Genomic DNA, 13,225 nt, shown 5'->3' with positions numbered 1-13,225 from the left:
GGTTTTCTTGAATTATTTTGTTTTTATTAAAAAATAAGCAAAACTACGTTTATAACAAGTTGATTTCCATTTCCATGCTCATTGTAATTTCTAATTTCTTCAATTTTGCTTGCAATTTGTCGCGTTACCTTGATACCGTATTTTGTTTTGTTTATTACCAATTAGGTTTTCTTTTCTTCATATATATTTAGTTATAGCTCAACACATTGACCAATTTTCAAATGTTTGTTTGTTTTTGTTTTTGTTTTTGGTGTTCGTATAACTAATCAAATGGGCTTCGATCTGGTTGATCGGCTTCGTTTCAAATTTCCTCTGGTTGTTCTTTAAATTCTTTAAATTTCTCTCTCTTGACATACACACACAATTTATTAAATTTATTATTGTTGTTTGCTTTGCTCGCTCGGCTTAAATATTTTCTCTCTGTGTTTTTTTGGTGTCTCATCCCGACGAGTTTTGCCTTTAAACTAATTAACAATTTGGTTTCTTTGTTTTGTGTTTTTGGTTTTGGTTTTCTCTTGTGGTTTCTTACATTGACCGAAATGCTTGTGCAACAATGCTTCCTTTCCAATTTCGTATTCTCCAATTCTGGTAGCTAAGAGATCTCTGTAATTCTTCCGGTTCTGGCTGAGGAATTAAAAACTATCACGCACTAGAATTATCATTGGAACGGGACGTGGATGGACCGGCATTGCCCTGATCATCGCCCAGCACGAAAGTGGGACTCTGGCGGGATGTATAGTGGTAGCCTTCTCTATAGCGCTGATTGGGTTTCGACCGTGCGGTTTGTGTGTGACCCAATGCTGGACGCTGATTGTTGAGCTCATTGGGTCGTTTGGCTACGGATTAAAATGGAAAATTATTTAATAATTCTCTTCACATCTTGTGATTGAAGAAGCATAAAAGGAAAACTCTTAACCGAAACTCAAAACGATAGATTGTAGCATATCTTTACCAGGTATATAAGGCTTTTGATTATAGGACGATTGTTGTTGTTGTTGTTGGTTATATAGATCCGACGATGTGGCATTGCCATTATGATGATAAGGCGTCGCCTGCAGATCGGTGCTACAATTAATGGGACTCATCGGCGTCATCTCGCGATCCTCGATAAACAATTCGCTGGCATCGTCGGGCACCTGACGGTACTGAGTCCATGGCCAGGATGCGATGCCCGATAGAAGAAATGCCTCCAAGGCGCATAAATAGCCGATTATCTATCCATTTAAATCGTAATTTAAATAAGTAATTAATATATATAGTTAAGAATTAATAGCTCACCCCTGTGGCCAGCAGCGTGTCCTTGGAATGCTTGGACACCCAGGTGTACTCAGTGGCATACAGCACCATGTGGACAAGCAATGTGGAGCTCAAAATAAATATCAAACCAATACTCAGGTACATCCACGTATTCTGGGGATAAGTATACATTAATATAATATTTTACTATATATATTCTGGTAAGTATCAACGCACCACTTTAGTCCAATTGAATGGAAACATGAGGGCTATATGCGATATATCCAGAAAGAGCATGAGGCATGTGATGAGTAACGAGAAGAGCGCACAGAAGACCATCAGCCTCAGGCGTCCGATGAGTGGCAGTAGAAAGAGGCCCACCTGTACGGTGCCCGCGGAGCATTCGCAGGCCAGACAGGCGGCCGAGGATAACTAACGATAACGATTAAAATTTAATTAAAAGAATTTATAAACCCTATAAGACCGATTCCAATCTTACCACCAATAGTATGCGCACAATCCCTGTAGGCGATTTCAAGTGTTGCGGATCACAGTGGAGGGCCACGCCCCAGGGCATCGGGGTGTGTCCGCCCCTCTGCTTGTAGTTGGCATGCGAGTCCCAGGAGGTGCACGTTCCCAGTGGCGATTCCAGGGACAACGAGTGCGAATGCGAGTGAGCTAGGGAGAGCTCGCCGGCCCTGCTGCCAGCTATCTCAAAGTCCTGCTCATCGTCCAGCTGACAGCAGACCGGCTCCAGCTCCAGCTCCCGAATCTCGTCCAGCAGCAGTTCTATCTCGTCCGTGCCATATAGATCAGATACAGACGGTATATAACGTTGGGGTTGTTGCATTGCCCGTGCCGGGATGTGTCCCACATCACCGATGGTTGCCCCTCAACTGTCAAACACTGCCGCCTCGTTTCGTCTCGTCTCGTCCCGTCTCCTCTTCGTTTCCGTTTCCGGTTTCGTTTTTCCGCTTGCCGTTTCCGTTTCCCGGTATTCCTCGCTCTTTTTCTTGCTTTCAAAATCTTTTTTTGTGGCTTCTTTTCAGGGGTCTTTTCTCTGTTGACTGATTACCTAAAAAGAAAACATATTAATTTATAAAATATTTATTAAATAATAGTAAATTTGGATTTATGTTTAGGTTTTTTATATCCTTGCTGAGCATTATAATTTTAGTCAGAAGCTTACAAAACAGTGAAGGAGTCATTTCCGACCCTACATATCATATATATTCTTGATCAGGATGAACAGACGAATCTTTCTAGCTATCTCCGGAAGAAAATCATTTTTTTTTAATATTTTCCATTTTTTTATTTAATAATAATCGTTAAAATAATCAAAAATTTTGATTTTTTTAGATTTTAAACTGAGTATGCAGAATTGTTAACCTCATAAAAACTAATATAGAAAACCTTTCCAAATTGAAATTAATGCATTTTTAATTGAGTTATGAGATTTTAAAACTTTGATTTTTCGGAAAAACTTAATTTTTTTAAAATCGTCATATAAAATATTGCTAAAAATCGATTTCGATCGCTTCGAAAATTGTATTCTTTTTGCTATACCTAATAATATTTCTATATATCTACATATATATAATATTTTATATAAAAACCCACCTACGTGAAGCTGTAGAAGACAACGATTGCAAATGAGTTTTCTCTAAACTTTTCGCTCCTTTCATTCTATATGCTATAGAAATTGATAACTGCCGGGCGCAGTCTGCCCCCGAGGCTCATTAGGTTCCAAGCCAAACCCCCCTCTATGCCATATTCCCATTCCCACACCCCTTGTGGCCTCCGCCTGTGCATAACCATAACGGTAATTTGATATGAGTCGTCGACGACGACTTTGACGTTGCCGCTGCCGCTGCCTGGCTGTCACTCATACGCCATGTGGGCCGCGCCATCGAGGGGCTATCCCCCAGGGCGCTGCCAATCTGAATACACTTTCTCCACTTTCTTTGGCAGCCGCGGGCAACGACAACTTTCTGGCCAAATACGCGTTTATGCGTAAATATCAGGACAAATAGTAGAATTTTTAAAAAAGGAGAGGGGGAGAAAGCGTTGCTCGAGGGGGGAGAGTGAAGAGAGGTTTAGAAAGCCTGGCGAAAGGCAAAATCACAACGATAATGATGATGGTGATGGATGGGCCGTGCTATGGAACTTCAAAGAACAGAAACAGTTTAGGGTATATTAGATACAAACACTTTTTCTGAATAGAAAACTGTTTATATTCCAGATTAAAGAAATATTTTAAGTAATGTATAGAACTCGCTAAAAATATTTTACAAGAAAAATAAGTATTCTAGATTAGTTAAATTATTTGTAAAACATTTCTTGATATTTTACTAATTGCTGAAAAAATTTTCTAGCTTCATTTTAAAGGATAAAATATCTTAAAGTTGGCTATGGGACCTAAATAAATATGTTTATACCTTAGGGTAAATTTAAGCTCAACCCCTTGGCGGATTACCTTGTAAATTTGTAAAAATAACTCTTAAACTTCTTTAATTATGCTGAATACAAAATTAACATTGAAAATAAACGTTCTTGCTCCAATATTTTATATACCTAAGTTCACTTTCTATATGTTATACTACCATTAAACTTAATAGACCAATAAATTAAATGGATATTTTAATAAGATATTTCAATTAAATTTAAATATGTCAAATCTGTGATAAATTCCCCATCACCTGCCTTGTGGGACTTTCCTTTCCACTTAATCCCCCCATCCGAATCTAATTAAAATCCCATCCAATCTCATCCAAATTATATTATGCACATGTCATTATAAAAGCCACTGTGAAACTATTTCCAGCTCTTCAGCATTAATCACTGAAATTCCCTGCAGAGTTACCTCTTGGTTGGTATTTCATTTAATATTATTTTTTTTAATTGCGTCTGATGCGCGGTGTTCGATGGTCTGTCTGTCCCATCCAAAAGGATGTGGTGGCTGCCAACTGGAAATTAAATCGAATTGGTTTTATCTACATGTGTGTGTGTGTCTCCTAGATTTTCTCACTTTTCCCTTTTGTTGGATGCCATGTTATTTTTCCGACACACACACACTTGGGCAATTAACACAGACAAGCGAAAGGGGGAAGGAGAATTGTGATGGCTACATGAAAGCCAAACTCCCGGGAGAATTTCAACAATTTTCAGTTGTCCGGCCGCATTCTCCTTGGGCTGTCATAATCAGGACATCTCGGATGAAGGTAGCTTATGCTCCTTGTTGTCAGTTGTCCTGCTGTTTTTGTGCAGCAGCAGCAGCAGCAGCACAAGGACTCCGACAGGACAGGGCAGGACACGAGAGAAATGCAGTTGGGCGGATGTGGCAAGGGGTCAAAATAGCACATGTACTTGCACTATATATACATTTGTATGTGTGTACATCTCTCTCGGGACAGGCAATGTAACAATTTGCTCCATCTCGTTCTGTTCTTGCTCTCTCTCACTCTCACTCTCCCTCTCTCTAGTTTTTTGTGAAGTTTTTGCTGTGCTCACGCTGTCCTTGCTCTAGTTTCAGCACCCGAATGTCCTCAGCCTCCTTTTTGGTCTTCGGTCTGGGTTTCCAGCCTCCCCCCGATCCACGCCCTTATCTCTCGGCCCGTTATCGCTGGTGCTGCTGCTGCCGCTCGAGTGCCTAATGAGAGTCCTTGTCAGCACATCTCCTGGCCAAGGACCTGCATCTCCTGTACCTTATCCAATTTACCCATCGATTGTCGAGCTCAGCTCAGCTCTTCATCTGATTTTATCACCCCTTCCAGCGCCCACAGCGACTGATTCAGAGTTAATGCAAAATTGATTTAACACACACGTTCTCGTTAAAATTCAATTAACGTATTATTCAATCACTTCATTGCCAGTTGAAAGCATAATTTATATACATATATGGAAATTGATAATAGAAATGAATATTGGAATAATTATTGAATCGTTATAAATTGATTTGCAGCGGAAAGGATTATTAGTTGACGCGAAAAAAGCTCCAAAGAGTGAAATATAGCTAATAAATGTTGTATTTTATAAAGATTTATACTATAAAGTTTGGAAAATTCTTTAAAATATCAGAGGTTATTTATGAATGGGGGGGGGGGATATTATTGATATTTTTATATGGGAAGACTCTTTGAAGGATCTCATCCTTCACATTTTTATCATCTATATTACAATTAAATTTACACCTAAGAATTAAAATATCTAAAATATCTTTAAACAATTTTTAATATCTACTTTAAGTAACAAATATAAAAACCTCCTAGTTCTTTGCCTTAAATTATTTCCCTTATCTTAAATCAGCCTACTATAATGCCTCTCTAACTAAACATTATATGTGATAAATGCAGCTTTTTGTGCCTGAAATCAATTATGCTGATCGGCATTTATAAACTGACTTGCCTTCCTGCGAGGCTCCTACGACTTCCTTCGAGGAAAGCGACGCTGAACCCTGGCCACAGGAAGTGCAAGTGCTGTGTATGCAAATTTATTGTCAATGGAAAAAGGGGTTTTGGAATTGGCGAAGGGGAAAGTGCAGCAGGAGATGGGCATATTATCAAGGAGCTGAAGGAGCCAAAGGGTTGGACACTCGACGTCGCCCCGACTGCATTTCTTATTTATGAACGTGCATAGACAATGCTTTGGGGTCTTGTTGCTCGTCCTCACAGCTCGCAGGACATGTGCTGGCAACTTTTGTCGCATTCAATGGACCAAAGTTGCCGTAAATAACTTTTAATAGAATTTTTAATGGGGAGCTCGTCTCGGTCGGCCAACAGAATGAATGGCCTTTGGGCAATTTGGTTTTAATATAGATTACCATAATGATTTGCCAAATGCAATGAAATGTGGTTCAGGCTAAATAAAGAGAGAAAATAAAAAATGTTGACTGCGGTTTGGGGTTTTAGAAAGGACATGGTTGTTGTTTTATTTTATAAACTGTCAGGGATTTTTATTGGTTTCTTTATGTTTAAAATAATGGGATAATTCTTTATTGAATATTATTATATATTAAAGGAACCACATAATAATCTTAATAAATATGATTAACAAATGTAATCTTTATATTATCCCAGCTTCCTGCCTTAAAAAAAAAACACAAACTCAAGGAAATAGCCCTAAACTAAATCGAATGTTTAATCAGTTTCGCAGCACGTCTAGGTTTCTCAAGAAAGTTTTCTGCCTCCGTGACCATAAAATATGTTGCATTATTAATCAATTTTCATTTCAAAAGCATTGGGAAAACTTTATGCATTTTAAACTAACTTTCTGGCCACACGAACTCCAAACTTATTGGCTGAAAAATATTCATCTATCTACCTGCAGGTAGAGGAAACTTATCAGCCAAGTGCACACAATAAACCATGGCTTAGAGGGCCAGGACGGGCTTTGGACCTGCGTATAAATTTTGACTTAAAATTATTGGAATATTTTCGGTGCCTTCCTCTTTCTATTTTTTTCTTTCTTTTGGCGGCTATATATTTTTCGGCGTTGTTGCCTGAATGCAGACAAGTTGACTATCGTCCTCAATTCTCAATGCAGGGAAAAACTGCGGGAACTGTGTGCTGGGGACTGGTACTGGAGGACCTTTTCCTACTTATTATGCCGCCGCATGTTTCTCTATGTTTGCTCTTTTGCGGAATTATCGATTACAAATGAATATTTCATTAGGGGAAGGGGAACTGAGAAGAGCGCCAAATGAAGCGAGAGAAATAGGGAAAATAGGAAGCCGAAGGGAGCTTGGCACCTGCTGACTTCCGTTTCCGTTTCCGGGTCGCGCGACACTCTGGCCGGGCTATTTTCAATTAAAATGCAGCATACTTTTCGCGCTTTCGTTAGGCATTCTTCAAGCACGGTAAGCAAATATTTACACTGTGAAAAATTCTCTTATAAGAAGTGTATGGTAAGAGTGAGTTATATGTTTAAAATCGAATATTTTATTGTTATATAGTAAACTGATGTAACTTTTATATTCTGCAAAGAAAACAATTGATGGTTTATATTTTAAAAGAATTTTTACACAAACTAAAATTAATGGGTATATTCATATTAGATGTTGGGGAGCATGTCCTTTAATTGAAACTTCTTTAAAAGTATTTTAAATTCATTAAATAATTGATTTAAGAGTGCAATACAAACCTAATAATTTAAGGCACTTTATTAATTGTTTAAAATATGATTATTATTGAAAATAATCAGTGACTAGAACTGTTAAACAATTAATCGATAAACCTCTGTGTAATGTAACATTAGGATCAGTTTTTTGATATAAATGCTATTTAATTATTCAAAAATGATTTGTATAAAGTGTAATTTAATATTTTCTTTTCACAAATATTTTATTTCAGTGTGTTGTACACATTCCTTTCCCATTTCTTTTCTTCTATTCTGCTCTCTCTCTCCTTTTGGGCTCTTTAAAATGCTGTTTAATGTATGTCCCCACTTCTGTTTTGTGTCGCATAATTACCAATGCCAGGATAATTAAGGCAGCGCCGTGCTGCCAGGACAGGCCACACATAAAAAAGGACAACGAGTCCCGAATGCGGGTCCCGACCCGAGGGACTCCCCCCAAAATTTGGGAATGGGAATGCAAAGGGAGGACTTGGACTAAGGCACAACAAAAAAAAAGTGGGTGGTGCGAGCACGTGACTAACGGTAATGGCACGCCAAATCACAGGAGAAATGAATTGTTTGCCGGGCGGGAGTGCTCGGAATGCCAAATGTGAATTGAAGAGAGAGAGAGAGAGAGCGCAGGATGTCCAAATTATATTATGATAAAAATATTGTACAAAGCATTTTATTTACTAGAAAAGTTGTCACCTATTTTGAACTAAATTTGGGATGAAGAGAAGGTTTAAGTGGAAAATTCTGAAAAGGGTTTAATAGGGTTTACCAAAGTTGTATCAAACTCATTTTTATACTATTTTAAAGTCCTTTAAAAGGAGTCCTAGCTAATTTGTTACTCAAACCCAATATATATATTTATTGTTTCTTTTAGACACTTTTCAAAGAGATTTAAAACCCATAACATTTTCTAATAAATATTTAAATAAACCTCCATTTGTTTAACAAACCCTTTAATCAATTAAATATTAAACTTGTTCTGCCCCCGGCTTTACTTTCAATTAGTTCAGTGCCTTGGAAAAAGGTTTCCCCTGTTTTTTAGAGGCAACTCGTGATCCTCTTAGGCAAAACTCCTGCGAAAACTCCACTTCAGGCTGCCATATATATATATATATATATCCTTCATATCCTTCGTTCCCTTGCCCCACAAAGAAACTCGAGCAGAAAGTGATTAAGGCTCACGTTTCGGGATTACGTAAGCTCCTACAGGGATACTTAGTCAGCTGGGCCGTTGAAAGCGTTTATATATATATATGTAACATATATGCATATAGGGGAAAGTGTAAGAGAGAGAGTGTGTGTAGAGTGTGTGTGTCTGCTAAGCATATCATGTGTTTATGCGCGATTCCCCAATAAAACCATTTTTACCTGGCTTTTCGGGGCGTCCCCTGACACGTGAGCTTCGTATATTGTGAACAAAAAAAAAGGAGAATGGAAAATAAGGAAAGCAGGCCTCGTCATTTCATGGACGTTGCAGCACGCGAGGGGTCCCCTAGCCCCTGTCCCACTATTTTTCCTCTTTCACTTTTGTTGGGATTTCCCTTTCGCCTTGTATCCCCCTCTACCCTCCCCGCTCAGCGTAAACACAGCTATTAAATGCCAACTGACCCCAAATGCTGACCGACTCGGCTACAGTCGCTCTACAATTAGGAAAATATCTCTAGGAAAATCGAGGAAAATAGCTGGACTTGTACTAGGAATTTGAAATTCCATTTATTAGAAAACTTTTGTGAAAGATATCTATGGAAATTATTTTTATTGTAGCTAAAAAATTGTATTAATTAAAATATTCAATATATAAATATTTGTATTCTGAAATACCAATTGCAAATTTGGAATATAAATTCTATTGTAAATTAGATAAACTTAAAAAAATAAAGTAAGTTTATTTAATGGTTTTAATAAATCATTTTCTAATAAAATATTTATTGAGGCTACTTAACTTAATAAACAATTTTTCGGATATTTAATATAAACCAACAAAGCCGGTTACTAAAACTTTAATTTTTGTTTTTCATATATGACGAATTAATAACAAAATGAAACCTAAAAATATAAAATAATGAAACAAACAACAACTTGAAATTTAACCAAGATTCTGTAACTTTAATTTATGCCTAAATTCTAAATTCTATGTTGACCCTTAATGGCAAATAAAACCAAGTTAACTCTTGACCAACCTCGACTGTATTTAATTAAACCCCGTAAACCCTCTTCCCTCCCCGCTAGTTGATGGCAAACGGGCGGTGCAACAACCTCGGTTCGTTGCAGCCGAACGACCTTGAACCAGTTTTCATTTCTACAAAATTCCCCCGCTCAAAAAAGGGCACAAGCTGGGCAACTTATTAGGAGAAGACTTTTGGCAAACTTCGAGGAACTTTCGCAAATATCCAAGGCATATTAATCAGGCTCAGAGCGTCTAACAGCAATTTAATTGCAGCCACATACTCGTACACAGAGGATGTGCTGCGGGTGGGTCCTCAGGATGGAGGATGAAGGATGAAGGATGGGGCTAAGGATGAGGATGAGGATGAGCAGGAGGCTCCGATGACAGCAAACTAAAAATAAACAAATGAGCCAAGCCAGAGACAGAGCGAAAAAACATAGACGACACAGAACGAGTTGTGGCCGAAGCGCGGAAAAGCGCGCTTGCGTAAGGAGAGGAAAATTAGACAGAAAATTAAATGGGAAAACATGCAGGGAGAATAGAAAACTCTCAGAGAGAGCGAGAGAGAGAGCAAAGGTTATTGTTGTGGCTGCAGAAGGATTTCAAGGAAGTGAAATAGCGCTGCAGACTGAATTTTTCACAGACAAAGTTTCCTATCTGCTTCCTCTTCCTCCTTTTCCTAGGCTTTTCCTAGCTGCCACTTCCTGTGTATCAGAATGTGTGCGTGTGTGTGTGTGTGCGGTGAATTGAAAATAGATTTTCGGTGATTTCACATATACTTTTTGATTTTTAATTTGATATACAATGTATATCAGAATTACTATTGCAATGAGATATATTCTGAAAGATATTTTTAAATATATTTAATATATATTTAAATATATATTTTCAGCTTAAATAAAGTGTTTGTACACTTAATTCATTCCTGTGTTTTGTATAATGAAATTTCAAAATAAACTTACTAAATAAATTTTAATAATAATAATGTATTATAAAACTGCAAAAAAAAACTCCACAAATTATAATATTCTATTGGATTTTTACAACTTGTTTTCATAAATAAATCTAATAAATTAAAATGTTTTATTACTACTTTATATCCCTAAAAGGTTCCTTGAACTCTGTACCAACTTGAATCGAATAATGAGTAAAGGCCTCTAATAACAGGTAATTCCTACTAAGAGCCCCATTTATATTAAGTATTCCTCTATTATGGCTTCCATAAATTCAAGTGCTAATTACTGTTTGGCAATTAAGTATCAATAATGAGAATAAATAAGCATAAATAAATAACAAAATGTTTTTTGTTCTTGGACTTAATGGAAGAAATTGTTAACACAATATATAATGATATTTATAACTTTCTAGATCGTTTCCTAAGTAAATGAAATTAAACTGCTACCTGCAATATTTGTTTATTTTGAACCGGGCCTTCAGAAATTAATATTTTTTTATAATTTATAGCCTGTAGACTTAAAAATAAAGTCTAAATCTAAATAAATAAAATAAAAACCAATCCTTTTTAATCTTATTTTCTCGAAGTCTATTGCTTTCACTGCTCGTTAAACTCATTTCTTAGTTTAACAGAGAAAACAAAGCTAAATCTGTTTAACAAATAAATAATAACAAAGCTTTTTGAGTAAACAGAAATATAATTAATGGATTTACAACTTATTTATAACTCGCTAAAGTTAAATTTGTTTTATATTTAGCCAAGAACTTGGTTCAATTGAACCAATTCACACAGGCTGAACTTTTGCACCAACACAAACAGGCTTGCACACCCCATAGGCGCTAGTCTGCTCTCATAGTATCCGTATCCTTTCCTCCAAGAGAGTGTGTGTGTGTGTGTGAGTGGCTCAAAGTGTTATATTGACATTTGGCTACATAATGATTTATGCTGCTGCAGGAGGAGCAGCACAGCTCGAGCGAGCGAGAAGCGATCTCTGGCTCCTTGTAATTCCTGCTGCTATTTTTAGGGGCAATGGCCATAATTTATTTTTATTTACGGAAAAGGAAGAGCACAAGGAGAAGACCCACACACACACACACTCTCAGAAACACTCATCTATTGATGGATTTTTTGTAAGGGGCAGGGGACAAGCGAAGGGCAAACGCTGGAAAGCATGCTACGATTTTTGTTGCGGAATCTCGCTGGCCTTTCGGGGGGGTTTTTTTGGGTGGGGGGCTAAGGACTAACGTGTTCGTGTATACAACTAGTTAAATAAATTTACACTTGACCCACCTTTTTATATCCACCGCTATATATGTGTATATATAGCTTTTTTTATATACTATTTCTCTGTGGCTCCAAATGCGCGGCACGTTTCTCCGTTTCTCTAGCAAAAATCTTTCGAAAATTGCTCGCTTTTTATTTTATTCCTTTTTATATGTGTTGCACATGGGTGTGTGTGTGTGTGTGTGTGTGTGTCTGTGGCAGTGTGTGTGAGTCTGTGAGTGTGTGTTGGTGTTGGTGTTGTGATGGTGTGAGTGAATGTGCGGGTGGTGATGCCAGTTCATTCATGGACCAAAATCTGTTCGGTGTATGTGTGTGCGAAGCAGGAAGCTGACATTTTTTATTTGCAATTTCCTGATTTTATTTTATATTTTTCAACTCTCCGATTTCCGTATTTACTGAGTTTTTGTTGAGCATTTTTGCTTTTGATTTTTTTGTTTTCGTGGTATTTACAAGCTTTCCTTCGGTGTTATTCTAATTTTTTTAATAAATTAACTCCGCGGCGCAGCAAACAACAATTTTCACACATTTTCACACACTCGCACGAAAATCATTACTCAGTATGCACGACGGCTTTCCACGGGCTTTTCATTTTCCCAAACGCCAACCCGCGCCGCCTTGCCTCGCCATTTGGGCCATGCTGCCTTTTTCGACTTTCCTGCTTTGCTTTGCTGCCTTTTGCTGCTTTTACTGCCTTTCCTGCTGCTTTTTCTACTGCTTTTAAGCATTTGCTTCAAAGAACTTTTCTTGGGGCAGGAGGGGGTAATAGTTTTATATATATATATATATTTTTTTTTATAATGCAAAACAGCAAAACGGAACAAACGTCAAACCAAACTGAGTCTGAAACACACACGCTGTTTCCAATCGCAAAAAACGCGAACCGACCGCCACGAAAGCCAGCAAATGACTGAGCCCCAAAAGCCCCCCCAAAAATGAGAGAGAGATTAATTGGGCACTCTCAGGGAAAATGAGAGAGGGAAATGCAGAGAAAGCATAGATGAGAGCAGGTGAGAAATTGAGAAAGCTGCGTGCACATCCTTTGCAGAGGCGTCAGTTCTCGGAACCAGCTCAGGGAGCCAATGAAAGTCATTCGAGATATGACTGAGATACACTGGGAAATATTTACAAAAGTTACGAACAATAAATAAATATATAAAGTAGAAAAACAAAGAATTATACAAGGTTAACATTAACAATCTAAATCCTCAGTTCTAGCATTTCCAAACCAGACAAATACTCTGGGAAATATTTGTAAAAGTTAAGAACAATAAATAAATATATAAAATAGAAAAACAAAGAATTAAACAAGGTTTACATTAACAATCTAAACCCTCAGTTCTAGCATTCCCAAATCAAACAAATTATTTGTGGAATACAAATCAATATCATCTGATACCTACAATCAAAATTTATTTTTAATATTGAAAATAAATTGCCATAATAAAAAATAATATCATTAA

At 37.3% G+C, this 13,225-nt stretch overlaps 1 protein-coding gene across 1 annotated transcript; it reads right to left on the bottom strand.

Annotated features, from left to right (window-relative positions):
* Positions 1 to 2: 2 nt before the first annotated feature.
* LOC110176965 (uncharacterized) lies at positions 3 to 12,698 on the bottom strand. Its single transcript, XM_020943472.2, has 6 exons — positions 11,772 to 12,698; positions 1,736 to 2,311; positions 1,474 to 1,668; positions 1,279 to 1,410; positions 953 to 1,214; positions 3 to 836 (listed from the first exon to the last, which is right to left on the bottom strand). The coding sequence occupies exons 2-6, from the start codon at positions 2,084 to 2,086 to the stop codon at positions 643 to 645; spliced, it is 1,134 nt and encodes a 377-aa protein (XP_020799131.2). The 5' UTR covers positions 2,087 to 2,311; positions 11,772 to 12,698; the 3' UTR covers positions 3 to 642.
* Positions 12,699 to 13,225: the final 527 nt, after the last annotated feature.

This window comes from Drosophila serrata, unplaced genomic scaffold, assembly GCF_035046125.1.
Source record: "Drosophila serrata isolate PLE 108 unplaced genomic scaffold, ASM3504612v1 contig_240, whole genome shotgun sequence".
Taxonomy (NCBI): Eukaryota; Metazoa; Arthropoda; class Insecta; order Diptera; family Drosophilidae; genus Drosophila; species Drosophila serrata.
Note: the sequence above shows the minus strand (reverse complement) of the source record. Positions and strands in the feature narration are given on the sequence as shown.

Coding starts and splice junctions, on each gene's coding strand:
- LOC110176965 (XM_020943472.2), bottom strand. CDS start 2,086: ATGCAACAACCCCAACGTTATATACCGTCTGTATCTGATCTATATGGC. Junction 1,669..1,735: donor TTGTGCGCATACTATTGGTG/GTAAGATTGGAA, acceptor CGTTATCGTTAG/TTATCCTCGGCCGCCTGTCT. Junction 1,215..1,278: donor ACACGCTGCTGGCCACAGGG/GTGAGCTATTAA, acceptor TTAAATGGATAG/ATAATCGGCTATTTATGCGC.